Source organism: Scyliorhinus canicula, chromosome 18 (genome assembly GCF_902713615.1).
Source record: "Scyliorhinus canicula chromosome 18, sScyCan1.1, whole genome shotgun sequence".
Classification (NCBI taxonomy): Eukaryota; Metazoa; Chordata; class Chondrichthyes; order Carcharhiniformes; family Scyliorhinidae; genus Scyliorhinus; species Scyliorhinus canicula.
The window spans coordinates 90,443,516-90,464,894 of NC_052163.1; the positions used below are offsets into that span (position 1 = coordinate 90,443,516).

At 45.3% G+C, this 21,379-nt stretch overlaps 1 protein-coding gene across 1 annotated transcript in view; it reads left to right on the top strand.

Annotated features, from left to right (window-relative positions):
• Positions 1-368: 368 nt before the first annotated feature.
• mpnd (MPN domain containing) overlaps positions 369-21,379 on the top strand; it is a 49,940-nt gene continuing 28,929 nt past the window's right edge. The window contains exons 1-5 of the mRNA XM_038777339.1: positions 369-609; positions 14,107-14,312; positions 15,022-15,252; positions 16,200-16,356; positions 20,089-20,173. Coding sequence (XP_038633267.1) covers positions 606-609; positions 14,107-14,312; positions 15,022-15,252; positions 16,200-16,356; positions 20,089-20,173 — 683 coding nt within the window. The 5' untranslated portion in view covers positions 369-605. The remainder of the gene's footprint in view (positions 610-14,106; positions 14,313-15,021; positions 15,253-16,199; positions 16,357-20,088; positions 20,174-21,379) is intronic.

Sequence of the window (21,379 nt, forward strand, 5' to 3'; positions counted from 1 at the left end):
CTGTAGGCTTCGAACAGGTCTTGGAACAGGCCGACAAACTGCCCCCAGGCTTTGAGGAAACCTTCCGACCCTTGGATAGTGTACTATTTGATATTTACCATTTTCTATTTTATTTCAGATTTCCAGCAATCCGCAGTCTTTCGTTTTTTTTTAATTCCAGCATTTCGTTTTTCTGCTGACACTTCAGATTTCCAGCAATAATTATTTCGTGTGTGTGTTTTTTTTTTGCTAAATATCTATTTGGAAATGTGATGGCTGGCACTTTTGAGGTGAGTGAATGAGTGTTTGGTGCTGTAGCCTCCTGTGTGTTTGGGAGATGAATGAGACACGTGGGGTGTTGGCTGTGTGTTCACGTGATGCATTAGCAGATTGCTGAACATCCTCCTCCCAGTCACTGGGCTGTCTCTCTCTCTCATCAACAAATCTGCTCCCTCAGAGCAAACCCTTCTAACCTCATCCACACCAATACCACCCCCCACCCCCCTTAATTTCACCAAAGCATTAAAGGTCCAAAGAGGTGGGGGTGGGGGGGAAGGTAAGTGGGGAGGGTAACAACCTGCTCAAGAGTCAAACCAGAAAAAAAAAGAAGCCTCTTCTTGACAGGAATGGGTAAGTCTTATTGTGTCTGGTCATCTTAATCATTAGAAATGGATTTTAATTCTTCATCTTACTTCAGTCGGAGCCGCCGTCCCCTGCCCTAGGTTTGTGTTTTTAAACCTTAATTTTTGGGCAGAAAGGGGGCAGTTTGCTGTTTTTTTTAAAGGTTTGATTTTTTTTTGTCCGCCTACAATTGTTAAAAGTGAAACCAAGATGAACCCAAGTGTCCCCCTCAGTTTGTTACAAAGGCGCAGGCCGGGGGGAGGGGAGGGTGCGACCTAACCTGCTGGTGCGGAGGCTGTGCGTGATTGACGGCGCCTTCAGCCAATCGGCGCGTCGAGCTGGCATTGTTACTGTTGAGCGTGGCCAATGGGCGCGGGGTTTCCGTCTGCAGCAAGTTGGGTTGCAGTGCAGGCAGTGCTGTGGTTGTTTGTGTCCCTGGGGTTTTTGTTTGTTGTAATTATTACACACAATCTCCTAACCCCTTTTGTGAGGAAGAGATTCGACTTGGAAACCCAACCTCCTCGATTTAACACCCTTTTTTTTTGACCAAAGGACCTGTTCATTTATTTTAAAACATGTGCAGTTCCATTTGTAAGCTTTTCGGAATTCAAGTAGTTCGGATCACAGCTGCAAGGTTAACTAATTCTCGACAAATTGTTTAGAGTACATTTGTACAGGAAGTTCTCCTCCCCCCATCTGAGCTCATTTATTTCCGTGGATCAGTTTTTTTTAAAGGGGAAATTAACTGCCTTGAATTAGCTTCATTGGAAAGACGGAGGTTGAGGATTGACCCGATAATAGGTCTGCAAGATTGAGGGGCATGGATAGAGTGGTTGGCAGGCACTCTTTCCCAGGGTGGAGGGGTCGGTCACCAGGGGGCATAGGTTTAAGGTCTGTGGGGCAAAGTTTAGAGGAGATGTGTAAGGCAGACTTTTTTTACGCAGAGAGTGGTGAGTGCCTGGAATGCGTTGCCAGGGGAGGTTGTGGAAGCAGATACATTAGAGTTCAAAAGGCATCTTGACAAACACATGGATAGGATGGGTATAGAGGGGTACGGAACAAGGAAGTGCTGAGGGTTTTGGCATGATTTGGGTTCATGACTAGTACAGGCTTGGAGGGCCAAAGGGCCCGTTCCTGTGCTGTATTGTTCTTTGTTGAACTTAAATAGTTTTGAAGTGGTATAAACTGTCATTGTTTGGTGCTTTTTTTAAAAAAAAGTAATATTTTAACTTATGTTCCTGATGTCGCAGGTAGGATATCTTTTGCATTGTAGATTTGTAAAAATTTGCATTTATATAGACCAACAAATGAAGTATTTTTGTAGTGTGTAGCCACTGTTGTAATGCAATGTGGCAGCCAGTCAGTGCACGGTAAGCTCCCACAGACAGCAATGTGATAATGACTGGCTATTTTGTTTTTGTGATGTTGATTGAAGGATAAATATTGGCCAGATCACTGTGGAATAGCCCCTCCCCCTGCTCGTCTTCAAAATATAGTGACTAGAGGGTACAGGAGGGTTTGGTTCTGGGACCCCAGCAATTCACAATATATATTCATGATTTAGATGAAAAGTCATATCTCCAAATTTGCAAATGACACAGAACTGGGTGGAAGTTTAAGACATGAGGAGGGTGCAGCGATACTGAATGTGTGGTTAATTATAATGTGTAAAGAGACCTGGGAGTCTTCATACACCAGTCGCTGAAAGTAAGCATGCAAGTGCAGCAGGCTATAAAGAGGGCAAATGGCATGATGCCGAGAGGATTCTTGATGCAATTGTACAGGGCCTTGGTGAGGCGGTACCTGGAATATTGTGTGTAGTTTTGGTCTCCTCTGAGTAAGCATGTTCTTGCTATAGAAGGAGTACAGCAAAGTTTTACCAGGGTGATTCGGGAATGACATATGAAGAAAGATTGAGTTAGTTAGGATTGTATTTGCTGGAGTTCAGAAGAATGAGGGGGGAGCTCAAAGAAACCTACAAAGTTCTAACAGGACGAGATGGGGTTGATGCAGGAAGAATGTTCCGAAACCAGGGGTCACAGTCTGAGGATACGGGGTGGACCATTTTGGACTGAGATGAGAAATATCTTCACCCCAGAGAGTGGTGAGCCTGTGGAATTCGCTGCCACAGAAAGTAGTTGAGGCCAAAACATTGTATGTCTTCAAGAAAGAGTGAGATATAGCTCTTGGGATGAAAGGATAGGGGGGGGGGGGGGGGGGATGTGGGAACAGCTCTTGAGTTGGATGATCAGCTATGATCATAATGAATGGCGGAGCAGGTTCAAAGGGCCGAATGGTCTCCTATTTTTTATGTTTTACATCCACCTGAGAGGGCAGATGGGGTTTGGTGTCTTGGTTGAATGTCTCTTCTGAAATGCTGACTGTACAGCACTCCGTCAGTTCCTGCACTGGAGTGTCAGCCTAGATACTGGTGATCATGTGTTTGAGTAGGACTTGAACTATCCACAGTACCAACAACTGACATTTGATTGTGAAGGGTTACTCAGTGTCAAAGAAGTGGCGTTTGGGGAACATACTGTTGCTGATTTCCTTGTTTGGTTCTGTGGTTTTTGAATAGATTTCTTAACTTTAAATTGCAGAATGCACTCGTGATTATGAATCCCAAATGTGTGCTAAAGCCTGATGATTTTTTTTTTGTTTGTTAAATAAGTGACTTCAATGTTACAGAATAGGTTGACAGTTAAACATATTTAAAATTGGCTTAGATGAGGAAGAGTCCATCGGAATATCATGTTCACTATTTCCCATTACAGCTTTGAAGTTCAATCAAATCCTCTGTTTAATGTCTTACCTGAAAGTTGGCACATTTGACAATGTAGCCCTCCTTCATTACTGCCCTAGATTGCCTGCCTAGATTATGCATTTAGGTTCTGATTCGGAGGTGGACTCCTGAACTGAATAAATGTAAGATTCAGCTTTCTCCCTTCACTTCATGACAGCAGTTAGGAGTCTGGATTAAAGTTCCAGAGGTGCACAAAGGCTCCTGCACTCTGTGAAATGACCATTTTCTATGTTTGAGCTGAGCTCTTAGACTCTGAGGGAATGGATGCAGAGCCTGGTCACTAGCTCACCTTCATAGAAACATAAATAATTTACAGCGCAGAGGAGGCCGTTTGGCCCATTGTGTCTGTACCAGCTGAAAAAGGTATGCAGTCCATTCCTGTTTGTGAGCTCTTGGTTCGTAGACCACAGTCCTTCAAGAACTTTTTAAATGTCTCGTGGCTTTCTGCCCTTCCAGGCAGTGAGTGCCAGACCCCACCAAAACTCTGATAAGATTCCTCCTCAACTCCCCTTTACTCCTTCTGCCACATACCTTTTGGTATTTGTCCCCCAATTATTTTCACCTCGAAGGGAAATAGGACCTTCCTGCTCGCTCTGTCTAGACCCCTCACAATGTTATGCACCTTAGTCAAATCTTCCCTCAAGCTTCTGTTGTTCAAAAGACCTAAAGGTTACAGCCGTTCCCTGCAGCTATAATTCTCCAATCTTGACAACATCCTTGTAAATCACCCCCCTCCCCCCTCTTACCCTCTCTAATGTGATCACCTCCTTCATGTAGTGTAGTGATCAGAACTGTATGCAGTCCTCTATCAGTGGCCTACCTAGTGTTTTGTCCAACTCTAGCATATCCATCTTGTGTTCTGTGCTAATAAAATCCAGTATCCTGCATGTCGTCTTAGTCACCTTATCTGCTGTCCTGTATCTTCTGTGGACACGTACAAGGGGATCCCTTTCTTTCATTACACTGCTCAGAATCCAATCATTTGTTGGTATTCTCTTGTCTTGTTTTCCAATCCCAATTATGTTACCTCCATATAGAAGCCCTTTCCCAACAGCGATTGCGAAACAATGATTGTGAGCATGGGCTGATTTCCCTAATCCTAGCCCAGGAGTGCTCATTGCCTCACAGGCTATAATCACTTCCCTGGAACATTCAGATTCAGTCCAAACCTAAAACAAATCTGAAACCTCACATAGATACATAGAATTTAAAGTGCAGAAGGAGGCCATTCGGCCCATCGAGTCTGCATCAGCTCTTGGCAAGCGCACCCTACTTAAGCCCACACCTCCACCCTATCCCCGTAACCCTGCAACCCCATCTAATCTAAGGGCAATTTAACATGGACAATTTATCGTGGCCAATCTACCTAATCTTTGGACTGTGGGAGGAAACCGGAGCATCCGGAGGAAACCCACGCTGACACGGAGAGAACGTGCAGACTCCGCACAGACAGTGACCCAAGCCAGGAATCGAACCTGGGACCTTGGCACTGTGAAGCCATAGTGCTAGTCACTATGCTACAGTGCTGCCCTTAGACCGCCAGCCTTGGGCTGGGTTCTCCTGCCCCGCCCGCCGGAAGAGCGCCACGGGCGAGACGCGGATAATGGAAAAGCCCATTGACCTCGGGAGACATTCTCCAGTTGCCGGGTGGATGCGGGTGGAGAATTCCACCCCTTAAGGAATATGAAAATTATATTTCTTGAAATTGTGAGAGCAGTTGATAAAGCATCTGGTATCCCACGTTTTATTAATAGGGGCGCTGAGCACAAGAGTAAGGAAATTATGTTGAACTTGTACAAAACACTAGTTAGGCCTCATCTTGAGTACTGCGTCCAGTCCTGGGTGCCATACTGGAAGAAGGATTTGAAGGCATTGGAGAAAGTACACAGGAGATTCACAAGAATGATTCCAGCAATAAAGAGCTGAAGCCAAGAAGATAGATTGGGGAGGGTCGGTCTATTTTCCTCAGAGAAAAGAAGGCTAAGAGGAGACTTGACAGCCACATTCAAGATTGAGTGGTATGGACAAGGTAACTGGTGAAGGTAACTAGTGAAAACTGTTCCCTCCCAAGAATACATCCAAGAACTAGAGGGCACAGATTCACAATAATGGGCAAAAGGAGTAGAGGTGACATGATGAGAAAGAAATTCACCCAGAGGGTGGTTGGAATCTGGAACGAACTTCCGAGATGGTTGTCGAGGCAGGTTTGACCGACATATTCAAAAAGAAATCTGAAAGCTTTGTTTTATAAAGTTAAAGTGCCCAGTTTTTTTTCCAATTATGGTTGCAATTTTACTGTGGCCAATCCATCTATCCTGCACATCTTTTGAGTTGTGGGGGTGAGACCCACACAGACATGGTGAGAGTGTGCCTACATAGGCAGGGACCCTGATCCAGTATTGAACCAAAGTCTGGGATCAAACCTGGGTCATCGCCGTTGTGAGGCAGCAGTGCTAACCACTGCACCACCGTGCCACCCTGGAATTTGAATGCTATGGTAAAAGAAGGAATGTGAAATGAAATGAAATGAAAATGAAAATTGCTTATTGTCACGAGTAGGCTTCAATGAAGTTACTGTGAAAAGCCCCTAGTCGCCATATTCCGGCGCCTGTTCGGGGAGGCTGTTACGGGAATTGAACCGTGCTGCTGGCCTGCTTTCAAAGCCAGCGATTTAGCTCTGTGCTAAACAGCCCCTGTGCAAGGTTACATGGGTACGGTAGGAAAATGGAACTAGGTAGATTGCTCTTTTAGCAAGGCAGTGAGGACTCAATGGGCTGAATGGCCTCCTTCTGCATTGTAAAGATTCTAATTCTGTGATGCTGCTTCTGCACTTGAGTGCAGCTTGGGGATCTCGCGTAGTTTGCAGATAGAAGAGCCAGTTGTTATTTTACTTGGTCTCCTGGCTGTAAACTAGACAGCCAGTTTACTTTGGGGTAGCAAGACCCAGGTATTAGGAACTGCTGACGTTAGCACACCACTTAAGCTAATGCAAGAGCAACTATAGATCGTGTTTGTTACCTCTTGTCTTATCTCCGTTTGACCCATCTTTCAAATGCTAGTAACGGATTTATGTCTGGTTTGCAGCCTCCTTTTGCACGATGCCAGAAATTAAAAACAAGGTGGTATAATTAACCACCTACAATAAGTAAGCTTCAGGACTGAATAAGGGTCTGGAGGAGAGAGCAATATAGGCACTGGTCCCAGACTTGAGTTCAGGTGTGTCCTTGTCCAAGATCTTGGTCGGGCCTAATTTGGAATACTCTGTTCAGTTTTGGTCTCCTTGCATAGTGGGTCATATTGAGGTTTTGGCAAAGGTGCAGAGCAGGGTGACTGGGACTTAATTCCAATATGAAGCACCTTTTTCATGATAGGGTAAAAGAATTGGAGAATCTCCATTTAAGAAAAGCATAGACTTTGGGTTGATCTGAATGAGGATTATACTATGATGAAGGGAATCAATAGTGTTCCAGCTAATAGTTTGACTCTTAAATAAGTTTGGGAGGAAAGGGGATTAACAGTATTCTGTTGGGAATCAATAGTGTTCCAGCTAACAGTTTGACCCTTAAATCGTTTAGGAAGGAAAGGGGGTTAACAGTATTCAGTCAATGTCAGGACCAGATTAAGGTTAGATGTCAGGAGGTGGTTCTTTTCTCAGAGAAGGTTCGCCCTCTGGAGCCAGCTATCATCTCTTGTTGTGGTTGCAGACTTGCTGAATTCCTTCAAGTGAGGGCTTGACCCCTTTTCTGGTTGGGTTGGATATCACCCCTTATCATTAGGGAATACAAGGCCAGAGTGATCTCCTGGACTAGCTTACTTGAACCAGAGAGGAATTTTCCAGATTCTTTCCCTCCAAATTGGCCTGGGTTTTAAACTTTTTTTTCACCCTTTCCAGGTGATCACATGGCTTTGAGTGGTGGAGGAGGTGTATATATTCATTAGGGTTTGGTGATTGTGTTGGATAGGATGTGTAGGATAGAGGATCGCAGTGCTCGTTATTGTTGGTACGGCCACACGATCGTAGGTACCAAATTTACATTTGTCCCACACCAGCTACAGTTCCATCTCCCAATACTCCTCTAGCAGACACCAACCTTTCACTCATCGCAGTCTCCACTTGCCCCAATGCAAAGAAGGAATTACATTTATATAGCACCTTTTGTAACCCCAGGATGTCACAAGATGCTTTACAGCCAATGAAGTTCTTTTGAAATAGTCAATCATAGAAAATGCTGTAGTGGATCCAGTTTGTGCAGAGCAGTGGGAAGATGACATAACCTGTTCTAGAATTTACAGTGCAGAAGGAGGCCATTCGGCCCATCGAGTCTTCACCAGCCCTTGGAAAGAGCACCCCACATAAACCCATGCCTCCACTCTATCCCCATACCCCAGCAACCCCACCCAACCTTTTGGACACTAAGAGGCTATTTAGCATGGCCAACCCACCTAACAAACACATCTTTGGACTGTGGGAGGAAACCGGAGCACCCGGACGAAACCCACGCAGATGCGGGGAGAAAGTGCAAACTCCACACAGTCACTCGAGGCCAGAATTGAACCCAGGACCCTGGGGCTGTGAGGCAGCAGTGCTAACCATTGCCACCATGCCGTGGTGCAGAGTAAAGCCCTCACTAGATTTCTTAATTCAACGCTTCTCCTTGTGGCATGGTAGAAATGTAAGCAGAGTAAAGCTTCCTTTGCGCTGCCCCATCAAGCAGCCCCTTGTATTTGCAGCTTAGTTTGATGAAGAGTAAAGCTTCCTTTGCACTTGTATAGTCGGAACATTCCCAGGATGAGTCTTGCATGGTTAGCAACATGGTTAGTTTTGCTCCTGCTCTCGTATCTGCTGCATCTAGGCGATGTTTTTCTAATTGCCTCTGATAGACGCCTTGGGCCTTGCAGGACGACGTTGCCAATGTAGTGCCTTTTTGTGTGTGGACCCATGGCCACTAGGAGGACATTGTGACGGTTCCAAACTCAATACGCCTTGGACAGTGACAGAGTAGACTTTGATCCTTGGTCTCTCTGTTCAAGGTGCCGTGTCTCCCATCATTCCACCTGTGGGTCCTTTGTTTTGAGGAAAAGATTCATTGCGAGTACTGAGTTGCTGAGAAATGATTGAACGTGAGGACTATATTGCTCTTTATGGTTGGGAAATTGATTGAACACCAGGCAACACACTTGGTGTTGCTGTGAGCCGTTCTGGGCACCACATCTTGGGAAGGATATATGGGTCTCGGAAGGAGTGCAGTGTAGGTTTTCCAGGATGAGACCAAGGGCCAAATTTTGAAGAGATATTGTAGAAGAAAATAAGAAGAAAATAAATCTTTATTGTCACAAGTAGGCTTACATTAACACTGCAATGAAGTTACTGTGAAAAGCCTCTAGTCGCCACATTCCGGTGCCTGTTCGGGTGAATTCAGAATTCTCAGCTGGTATGGGAATCAAACGCATGCTGCTGGCCTTGTTCTGCATCACAAACTAGCTATCTAGCCCACTGAGCTAAACCAACCCCTCAGGATTGTGAATGAGGCCGAATCAGGATTGTGTTCCCTGGAATTTAGAACGCCTTGGGTGACTGTGTGGGTTTCCTCTGGTTGCTCCCGTTTCCCCCCACAGTCCAAAGATGTGCAGGTTGGGTGGATTGGCTTTGATCAATGTGTGGGGTCATGGTGCTCTCCCACCCTACGTAGGGTGCTGTTTTGCAGGGCCCCTCAAGACTCGATGGGCCAAATGGCCTCCTTCTGCACAGTAGGGATTCCATGATTCTATTCTGTGATTTAAGGAAAGATTTGATCAAAGTTTCCAAGCTAATGGCAACAGATAGTTTATTTCCATTGATCACCCCCTCATTCTACACCAGTGGAGGGCAACTTGCAGCTGTGGGGTCACATGCCGCCCATCTGGGTTTTGAGTACGGCCCACAAAACATTTTGTTGACCATTGCCTACATGAGAGTTGCCGCATTCCTCTGATTTCGATCCACGTAGTTTTTTTCCTCGTGGTATGACTGAAGTGATATGCACATAAAGTGAAGGTGAGCGCAAGGAGGTGCATCCGGTTTGCTTACAACATTGATTGTGAGAGCCATGTGCTCCCTCTGTGTCAAAAGTGTAAATATTTATATTGTTTTAACCATTTGAAGTTGATGATGTTTCTATAAATATGTAAATGATTAAGCATTTTCTATTACGCATTATCAACTATTCTGAGTGTGCTAAATCTATTTAATCTTATTCATGGGGCCATAGTTACTGAACAAGCCCAATTTCAACCTTGTGGCTCACAGTTGAAGCAGGAACACTCACTCGCCTAGGTTGCCCATCACTGCCCATAGAGATTAGAGCTGTATTCTCCAGGAGTGAAATTAGGAAATGCTTCTACACTCTTCTGCAAATAGCAACCGATGCCAGATCAATTATTAATTTCAGAAATATTGAATGTGGGATTGATAGGTTTTAATTAGCCAGAGATATTACAGAGTATGGAGAAAATAAAGGTCAACGGAGTTGGGTTGTGGATCAACAATCATGTAATTGAAAGGCAGAACTGGCTTGAGGGACTGAATGGTCTACTCTTGTTCCTATTGCATTAAGGAAGTTTCAGTTTTCTAACTGCCTACTAATATTCTGGCATTGCCTTGTGCCACTTACATTGAGCATCACTTTCAACTTCCTGTGAAACTCCCGCAACAGCTACACAATGCCTGGGAATGTTTTGTTGAATTTGGATATTAAGTATGTTCCTTTAACCATAGGCTGTTGTTCGCTCTGCACTATTGACAACTGATGCTTTATCTGTTGCCAAGTATGCAAAACAGCTCTGGACTGAGGTGAGAGTAGAGAAAGGAAAGAATTCCACTGCCATTTTCCAAATTACACTTTTAAACAAAGCTTCTGCTCCACATTTAACAGGGAATCCAGTACAGGATTTTACACTGACCCCTCTAGAATTAATTTGTCTTGGTTGCTGTGCAAACTGCTTACAATTGCTTTAACTTTCGATTCAAAGACTGTATTAAAATAGTATCAGACGTTTGATTTATCTTTGAAGAATGCTGTCCCACTTTAAATCTGGTTACTGCAATTGCCTCTTTATCAGAACCCTTGTTTACTCTTTCTTGAATTCTTCTGAACATTACCTTGGTCTGTATTCACTTAACTCCAGACTTCTTGGACACTTCTCTTCATTTCTCTAATTTCCTTAACTAGCTGGACTTCAGATTTCTGGCATCTATTTTCTTAGCCATCTCTCCTTAATATGGCTTTTCTTCTAGCAAAGCTAAGAGATGTTCCCTCTTTTACCTTCTAAAACCAACTGCTTCTAGTAGAGCTGTGAGAGCTGCCTTCTCTCTCACTACCGACCTCCAACTGTAATAAAATTAGCTACACTAAAACTTAAATGTTTATCCACCTTGCAAGGCCCTAGTTGCTAAGCAACACCCACATACCTCTGCTAGCCTGTTCTTCATGCCATAGCCCTCTCTAAGCATAATGGAAACACAGTTGGAACTTAACAAACCCCTACACATAAAAAGACCTTTGTCCAGTATGAATCTAATTATAGGTGTCATTCTTCCTCAGAAACATTAAATTAAACCCACTTAACAGTATACATTATTTCTAATGTTTACCAATGCCTTAAATCCCTTAAAACTACGCTTGTTTTTCTAATATGTGGTTCTTTTCAAGTTCTCAAAATTACTGAACGCTCCACAATTTTCAAGATAAGCAATTAGGAGATTTTATTTAGACCTGTAGGAAAGCTGAGAAAATGTTGTTGTGTTATAAGAGTGGGGGTATTCAACCGGAGAACAATTTTGGATAAATATCAAGAAGTAAAGTGGGCAGCACAGTGGTTAGCACAGTTGCTTCACAGCTCCAGGGTCCCAGGTTCGATTCCCAGCTCGGATCACTGTCTGTGCGGAGTCTGCACATTCTCCCCACGTGTGCGTGGGTTTCCTTTGGGTGCTTCGGTTTCCTCCCACAGTCCAAATATGTGCCGGTTAGGTGGATTGGCCATGATAAATTGTCCTTAATATCTGAAGCATAACAGTACAAAAAGACTGTAAACAAATATTCAGAGCATTAATAATAGATGCACTTCCAGGGGTAAAGATTGGAGGCAAGAACTGAACAAACTTGCAGAATCAGAAGAGGCCGTACAAAACATTGTAGATCAAGTAAATCCTTGAAGTTTAGAATATGGATAGTGTGAGTGCACCAAAAAGACAAAACTAATGGTTGTTAGAAGGAATTCATTGGAATAAACTAGAGTGAAGCTTGAAGAGCATGGTGCTACACTGGAACAAGGAGATACATTTAACGATTTAGGACAAAATGTAACTGAAGCTGGTAGATGTGGTACAGAAGTTAGAAGAGGGATAATGATTCACAGCTCCAGGATCCCAGGTTTGATTCCTGGCTTGGGTCACTATCTGTACGGAGTGTGCATGTTTCCAATCTGTGTCTGCGTGGGATTCCTCTGGGTGCTCAGGTTTCCTCCCACAAGTCCAAAGATGTGCAGGTTGGGTAGATTGGCCATGATAAATTTATCTTGGTGTCCAAAAAGGTTAGTTGGGGTTACTGGGTTACGGGGATATGGCGGAAGCGTGGGCTTAAGTAGGGTTCCCTGGTTCTATGTTCTATGTTCTCTTTCTCAGGGCCGGTGCTGACTTGATTGGCCGAATGGCCTCATTCTGCACTGTAAATTCAATGATAGTCAAAAGATGAAGAAAAGGCTGTGTTAACAACAAGAAAATCCGAGCTTGTAACAAGGGGAAAAAACTCATAAGATGCTACATTCTATTATTATTATTCTATCCACTTCTTGTATGGCTCAGAGACCTGAGAAATAAGTAAAGATCTATGGTAGAAAATAGGGGCCTTTGAAACGTGGAAGCTAAGATGCATGTTAAAATATTCCATACGCTGGCCATAAGACAAATGAAGAGGTGTTGGGATTACAAAAACGAAAGAAACTCACTAAAAGTGACACTCAGAAAAGAAAGTGTCAGTACTTCAGCCGTTCGATCAGAGTTGAAAGGCTACAGAGATCTCCTCTGGAATGAAAAGAGTAAAGCAGCAGAAAAGCGTAGCTAGATGATGGGCGTCACCGAGTGGTTGCAGCTAGAGGATGTGTGAGGATGGCAGAAGACAGACTGGTGCACCATACGATAACAACAGAGCCTCTGGCGGGAGTAGCTCCAAACAACAGCTGCATAAGTCAGTAACAGTGTCCTCTCAGGTCTTGACTGCAGAGATTGAATTTTCAGTGGTGAATTCTTACTTTTTTTTTTCCCCTTTCCTATTTTTTTCTCTCCTTTTGCAAAGACTCTGACCTGTGCTAGGTTATACGGCTCCAAAAGCTCTGTCTGTCATCAGCTGCTATTTTTAAGTGGTCGTGTGTGTGTGTGTGTGTATGTGTGTGTGCGCATTTATTGTTGATTCAGATCTTGGTATGCAAGATTTGCGAATGACTCCAAACTTGGAAGCATTGTAAACTGTGAAGAGGACAGTGCAGAACTTCAAAAGGACATGGACAAGTTGGTGGAGTAGGCAGATAGGTGACAGATGAAGTTCAAAGCGGAGAACGGATGTATTTAGAACCTTAGAATTCCTACACTGCTGAAGGAGGCCATTCAGCCCATCGAGTCTGCACCGACCCTCTGAAAGAACACTCTACCGAGGCCCATTCACCCGTCTATCCTCATAACCCCACCTAACCAGCACATCTTTGGACTGTGGGAGGAAACCGGATCACCCGGAGGAAACCCACACAGACACGGGGAGAACATGCAAACTCCACACAGTCACCCAAGGCTGGAAGTGAACCCAGGTCCCTAGAGATGTGAGGCAGCAGTGCTAACCACTTTACCAGTGTGCCACCCTATTTTGGTAGAAAAAACGTGGAGAGACAATACAAAATAAGGGGTATATTCTAAAGTGGTGCGGGAGCAGAGGGACCTGCGTGTGTATGTGCAAAGATCATTGAAGGTGGCAGGGCAGGTGGAGGGAGCAGTTAATAAAGCATATAGTATTCTGGGCTTTATTAATAGGGGAATAGGGTACAACAGCAAGTAGGTTATGCTGAACCTATACAAGCCACTACTTAGACCTCCGTAGGACCATTGTTTACCATTCTTGATGCCACACTATAGGAAAAATATGAATGTAATAGAATAAATATGAATAGGAAAGAGGGCAGAAGAGCTTCACAAGAATGGTATCGGGGATGATAAATTTCAGTTATGAGGATAAATTGGAGAGGTTGGGACTGTTCTCCTTGGATAGAAGAAGACTAAAGGACAATTGATAGATATTCAAAACCATGACGGTCTGAATGGAGTAGATAGGGAGAAACTGTTCTTGTTTGTAAAAGGATCAAGAACGAGAGAGCGGAGATTTAAAGTGATTTGCAAATGTGATGTGAGAAAAAACATTTTCACAAAACGAGTTGTTCTGGAATGCACTGCCTGGAAGTGTGGTGCAGGCAGGTTCAATCAAGGTATTCAAGAGGGCATTAGCTGGTTACTTAGAAACAATATGCAGGGATACAGAGGGGATACAGGGGAATGGCACTAAGTCATAATGCTCATTTGGAGAGCTAGTGCAGACGCGATGGGCCAAATGGCCTCCTTCTGCACCTTAACAATTCTGTGACACTGAGGGCTGGTCGACATTAACCAATTGTATGTTTGCCCCCAGCTTCTGACCCGTCATCACCCGCAGTGGAAGAGGGAGATGAGGAGGATGAAGTGGATATGAACCTGGAAGAGGCAGAGAATGGGACTGCTGGAAAAATGTGCAGTCCCAGGGGGACCCTGCTCACTCGCCGTGGGATTACACTGCGCGTGCTTCTCAAAGACCGAGTCATCCAGCCAGGAGAAGGCCTGCTCTCCATTCACTATTTAGTAAGAAAACATCCTAGTTTAAGTACACCTACTATGTGTCAACCCCCACCCCCCTCTCCCACATTCGCTCCGTACTTCTCCCGAGGCTCTTGGCTCTCGAGGTACCATTCCACAGGGTTGGCCACCCTCTGCTGTCTCATTCAGGCTGTCTTTCCACGCTTGAACTTGGAACACGAGTGCCTAAGGCTTCTTTTGTTTGGGGCCACTTAGTTGTGTATCTCAGAGCCTCAGGATCGCATTTAATATTTGAATCCATGTTTTCATCAACTTGCATGTACCTTTAAGCTGTCAATGCCATTGAATCCTTGTGTTCTGATCTAGCATGTATTCACCAAGAAGGCAACAGTACCGCAAAGGGCCTTTTTCAAACTCCAGGTTGATTAAATTCCAACAAGATAAGTGCAACCAGGACATAATTGCCTGGTCTTCAAGGGCTCAGCAACCCGGCACCAAACAGTACCAGTGGGCTATTTGACCATGGTTGCCATCTCACAGCCCTATCCTGTGGATCCATTTTGCAACTTTTGGTGGTTGCTTTTTGCTACTTTTTCCTTCCGAGTCCGGATAGTACACAGAATTAGGGAAGCAGTGTTTCTTTTTTATTTTGCTGTCAGTCTTCTAAAATATTGATGAGATCTTTGGTCACGCTGTTGTTTTCTGTCTACGACCTGTCAACCTTCGATGTTTGCTGTCCTGTTTTTTCTCACAGGGTAAGACTTTTGTGGGGGACCTTTTGCCCGACGGGAAGATCCAATGGCAAGAAACCAGCCAGGTTTTCAACTCTCCAAGTGCCTGGGCCACGCATTGCAAGAAACTAGTCAACCCAGCCAAGAAATCTGGCTGTGGCTGGGCGTCTGTGAAGTACAAGGGACAAAAACTGGATCAGTACAAGACCATGTGGCTGAGGAAGCAGCAGCCACCACTGCAAACTGTGGAAATGGTAGGACCCACATGGAGTTTAACACAAAGTACTGTCGGCTTTACACACTGGAGTTTCGTTTTAGGGGGATACAGTGGTGTAGTGGTAATATCACTGGGCTTCTAATCCAGAGACCCAGGCTAATGATCTGGGGATGCATGTTCAAATCCCACCATGGCAGCTGGTGGAATTTAAATTCAACATGTAAATCTGGACTATAAAGTAATTATTAGTTGTTGGGGGAAAAAAAAACATTTGGTTCACTGATGTCCTTGATGTGGTTGACTTTTAACTGCCCTCTGAAATGGCCTGGCAAGCCATTCAGTTCAAGAGCAATTGGGGACCTGCAAGCTAGGTTGTAAAATGAGTTAAAGTCCAGCCCAGATCTGAATGAGCGAAAACAACAGAGGGAAGGATTTTTTCCAAATGTGCTGACTGATCTTCCCCAAGTCTGTGGTGAAAGAAAATTGAGACCTCCGTTTTAAAAAAAGGTTAAGGTTAAATATCACCATTCACTATTGAGGTGAGGATGGGGACTGGTTAAAAAGTGGGTTAGTGCTGTATCTGACCTGGGAGTGACTAATGGGACATGGCAGAGGGAGTCTCACTATGTTGTCAACTATGTTGTTTGTATTCGTACATTGTCCAAGTGTCATGACAAGGAGACAGTAACCGCTGTATTGTTTATTCGTAGCAGATGTTGGTTTATTTTTTCCTGGCATGGCATATATCAGGAAATTCCAGAATTAGTCAGTATTCCAAATAATGTCAAAAAGTCTTTAAATCACATGTATAAAATAGGCTGCTTGAATGGCTGTTGCCAGATTTTTATTCCATTACGATCTTCCATCAATGAAGATGTGCATATTGTTGATGGACGTAAGCAAAGTTATCAAATTGACCAAACATCTTTTTGGTAGCTGTCCACAGTTTAGGTGAGGCACTCACTGGTTTCATTTTCGCTACAGAATTTGGCCAGTGAAGGAGAAGATGAGGAAATTCCTGAAGAGGAAGACTTTGAAAACCGTGCGAAGAAGATTCCTAAATCGGATCATCAGCTCAAGAAGGCGGAAGAGAGAAGCAGAAAACTCCAAGCGAAAAGTTCTCGAGACTCTAGCCTGATGGGTACTACATCGCTTTCATTATTACCTGGCATTATTTTACCCTTTGGTGTAATTGTTGCATGTCTTCCTTTAGGAACACAGCTGTAGCACGGACTCATTGGGTACTGTATACACTGTTGAAACTGTAACATTTATAGGATTAGAATGTTTCATTGGCTGAGGGGAGGAGGTGACTACCTCAAATCTAACCTTGTGTCATTATTTTGGCTATGGTGGGTGGGGTGCATTTCCATCTCCCCTTTTACTCTGTGGTATTGGAAGAGGTTGCATGAAACAGCTAAAGACTGTTGCAGAGATTAAGACTCCTTGCGATAGCATTGACCAGAATTGCAGACATTGCTGTCCATGTGGCCATAGCAGTGTTTTGTGCAGACTTAACTGGGCCCAATTTTAACTCTGGTTGGGTTTCTTTACTACTGCTGCATGCTGTGATGCTTTTGGCTAACTATCCACCAATCTACTGTGGTGTATTATGTAACCGCAAGCCATTATGCTAAATTCTTCCTGTTTTCCTTTCTTATTACTTCATATTTATCCACATTAAGTGGCATTTGCTGCTCCTCAGCTCAACTTCCCAACCTATCCTGATCCCTGCGTTTCTTGGTGGTTCTGTTTGTTTATTGTTTGAATCCCCTTCAGTGTGATGCCATTAGAAAACTTAACTTTCCAAAGCTGGCCAATGGCCACACGTTGCTCTCTGCAGACCACAGAAGATCCCACAGTTGTTGAATGGACAGGTTTGGGTGGGAGCGATGGGCTTGACAGTAGCATTTGTAATGGATCTCCCTGTCATTAGTAGTGGCAGCCGCACTGATCCATGTTACAGGTACTTCAGTTCCCTGGGAGAAAGCCCAGAAGATGAGCAGTGGATCTGAGTGGATCGCGACCTCAGTGGCATCTGCAACAGTGTCCTGATTTGATGCAGTCACTGAAAATACATTGTGGCATGCACATCTAATGGTGGATTTTTTTTTTTTTTAATAAACAATTTTATTGAGGTAGTTTTTGGCTTTATAAACAGTTACAGACATCATCAGAAAGAAAGCAAAAAAGGCAAAAATATGCAAACATCCACGTACTTTCAATACTTCCATCGTAACATATTGCACAAGCCCGCTCCCCTCCCACCGGTACTACCCGCCATATTTTCCCTCCTACTCTACTCTACCCCGCCCCCCCCCTCCCCCCTGCTGACGCTCACTCTCCCGCAAAGAAGTCAATAAATGGTTCCACCTCCGGGTGAATCCCTGCACAGATCCCCTCAAGGCGAACTTAATTTTTTCCATCCCCAGGAAACTCGACATGTCCGCAAGCCACCACTCAGTCTTCGGGGGCTTTGAGTCCCTCCACGCCAATAATATTCGTCGCCGGGCTATCAGGGAAGCAAAGGCCAGCACATCGGCCTCTTTCTCCCCCTGGACGCCCGGGTCTTCCGAAACCCCAAAAATTGCCACCCCTGGACTCATCACCACCCTAGATTTTAGCACCTGGGACATGACCCCCGCAAATCCCTCCCAGTACCCCCTCAGCTCAGGGCATGCCCAAAACATGTGAACATGGTTCGCTGGTCCTCCCGCGCACCTAGCGCATTTGACCTCTATCCCGAAAAATTTGCTCATCCGAGCCACCGTCATATGGGCCCGGTGAACGACCTTAAATTGGATCAGCCCGAGCCTAGCACATGTCGCGGTCGAGTTTAACCTACTCAGGGCCTCTGCCCACAGCCCATCCTCCATTTCCCCGCCTATCTCCTCCTCCCATTTAAGTTTCAGTTCCTCTGCCTGGGACCCTTTCTCCCTCATGAGCACCTTTATATATACCCGAGACTCTGCCCTCCCCTTCTTCCCTCCTAGAGACTATTCTGTCGAGGATCCCCATTGGCGGGAGGCGCGGGAAAGATGGGACCTGTCTACGAACAAAGTCACGCAACTGTAAGTATCTAAAATCATTTCCCCTTACCAACCCAAACTTCTCCTCCAAGCTCCTCAAACTCGCGAAGCTCCCTTCCAGGAACATATCACCCACCCTTCCCGCCCCTGCTCGCCGCCATACTCGGAACCCCCCATCCATACTGCCGGGGGCAAACCGATGGTTGTCGCAGATTGGCGCCCAGACAGACGCCCCCATCTCCCCCACATGCCTCCTCCACTGGCCCCATATCCGCAGGGTCGCCACCACTACCGGGCTGGTGGTGTACTTGGCCGGCGGCAGCGGTAGAGGAGCCGTGACCAGGGCTTCCAAACTAGAGCCCCTGCACGAAGCCGCCTCCACCCGCTCCCAAATAGACCCCGTACCCACCATCCACTTCCTTATCATAGCGATGTTGGCCGCCCAGTAATAATTGACCAGACTCGGCAAAGCCAGCCCTCCCTCGTTGCGGTTCCTCTCCAACATCGCCTTCTTCACCCGCGGAGACTTTCCCGCCCAGACAAAGCTCATGATCAGCCCGTTAACTCTTTTGAAGAAGGACTGTGGGATAAAGATCGGGAGGCACTGAAAAATAAACAAAAATCGAGGGAGGATTGTCATCTTTACAGTCTGCACCCTCCCTGCCAGCGACAGCGGGAGTGCATCCCATCTCCGAAACTCTCCCTTCATTTGCTCCACCACCCTGGCCAAATTTAACTTATGCAGCCTGCCCCAGTCTCGTGCCACCTGGATTCCCAAATACCGGAAATTTTCCTCAACTAGCCTAAACGGTAGCCCTCTCAATCTGTTCTCCTGGCCCCTTGCCTGGACCACAAACATTTCACTCTTGACCGTATTTAATTTGTATCCTGAGAACTGGCCGAACTCCCTCAGCATTCCTAGTATAGTTCCCATCCCGGCCACTGGGTCCGACACGTACAGGAGCAGGTCGTCTGCATAAAGAGAAACCCTGTGTTCAACCCCGCCCCTCACCATCCCCTTCCAACCCTCTGCGGCTCTCAGCGCAATCGCCAGCGGCTCTATGGCCAGCGCAAACAGCAGCGGGGAGAGTGGGCAGCCCTGCCTGGTCCCTCGGTACAACCTAAAGTACTCTGACACTTCTCTGTTGGTCCTGACGCTGGCCCTCGGGGCCTGATATAATAATTTGATCCAATCCACCAATCCCTCCCCGAACCCAAACCGTCTAAAGGTGGATTCTTGGCCTACACTTGTATCTATTACAGGGACAGAGGTAAAAGGAAAATTATGAAAATGGCCGGTCAGTCTTTGTAAGGTTTTATGTTTTGGATTCACCGTGTGAGACAAGCTGATGTGAATATCCTATTTGAACACACATCTGCTCAATGCTGCATGGCCTGCTGGTTTTGTGCAGAATATACTCTCTTTGTTTTAGGGGAATGTTGCTCCCATGAAATGCTTTCTGATGCAGTGGGTGTTAGCCTGGTAGCATTGATCAGACCTCGTTGAGGTGCACCTTTTGCACTATTGGTAGCCTTGGTGACGGTTGGGTGCAACTGTGTGGCACAGACTGCCCTTTATCCTTCAGTTTGACCCTTTATCCTTCAGTTTGACCCTTTATCCTTCAGTTTGACCCTTTTTCTGACCTGCTCCAGCCAACGTCCTTCAGAAATAGTCACTGTACGTTGAAGGTGGCAAACTAACTGGTGAAGTGGCTCTCAATCACTCGAACGACGTTGCTGCTGTATCACCATGCAAACGGGGATAATGAGATTATAACGATATATATTATTGGAACGTCATTTGCACTTTAATCTTAATTGAGTTATGTTCTCTCACCCTTAAGACAATGGACACGACGTAAAGAAAGCTGGCAGCAAAGACTTGGGTCCTGTTCAGTACTCTGTGATCGGCAGCAGAGACTCAGGACGGTAGGTATATTTAACCTCTTAGCGATCTGACCTCTTAGCTAGTTTGCCGATGATTAGATAATTAGTGCCACGATTGATATTTACATCCTGAAGGCTCGAGTCTCGAGGATACAATTCCGTTGTGGCTCTTGGTACCATAACCAAATTATTAGATTCCTGAGTCTGTATAATGCCTCCAACATTAAAAAACACCCCAAGGTGCTGTACAGAGGAGAAACAAAGTGGGCATGGAACTTTTCAGAAGGGTTCAAAGAGGTAGTTTGACTAAAGAAACTTTTTAAAGCGTGGAAAGGGAGGTGGGGAAACCAGAAAGGTTTAAGACTGGGAGCTGCTATAACTGCAGAACATTCTGTCTCAAAAGGAGGAGTCGGGGAGGAAGGAGTTTGCATCTGTGCACAGTGCCATAGCCAAGGTTCTCCAATTTCCTGCATTCACTCTCTGACCATAATGTACTTTCCAGCAAATGGAGCAGAAATTCTGGTACCTTTTCCCTTTCATTAGTCAGGTGTGTTACATCCGTACCACTGCCCGCATGAGATGTATAAATGCATTCCAGTTTGAGAGCCTGTGAGCTTCCTACTCTTATACAGCTCAGGGACATAAACACTTCTGACCTATTGGCAATGCCTAGAATTAATCATATAAATCTTTATCCTGTTTTGTGCTCAATGTAATGAGAGATGTTTCTGCTGCACAAGTAGGCTTACATTAACACTGCAATGAAGTTACTGTGAAAATCCCCTAGTCGCCGTACTCCAGTGGCTGTTTGGGTACACTGAGGGGAATTCAGAATGTTCAATTCACCTAATAAGCACGGTTTGGGGCAGCATGGTAGCATTGTGGTTAGCACAATTGCTTCACAGCTCCAAGGTCCCAGGTTCGATTCCCGGCTTAGGTCACTGTCTATGCGGAGTCTGCATGTTCCCCCGTGTGTGTGTGGGTTTCCTCCGGGTGCTCCCACAGTCCAGTTCCCTCCCACAGTCCAAAGATGTGCAGGTTAGGTGGATTGGCCATGCTAAATTGTCCTTGGTGTCCAAAATTGCCCTTAGTGTTGGGAGGGGTTACTGGGTAATGGGTAGAGGTGTGGGCTTGAGTAGGGTACTCTTTCCAAGAGCTGGTGCAGATTCGATGGGCCGAATGGCCTCCTACTGCACTGTAAATTCTATGAACTATTAAGCACGTCTCTTGGGACTTATGGGAGTCAAC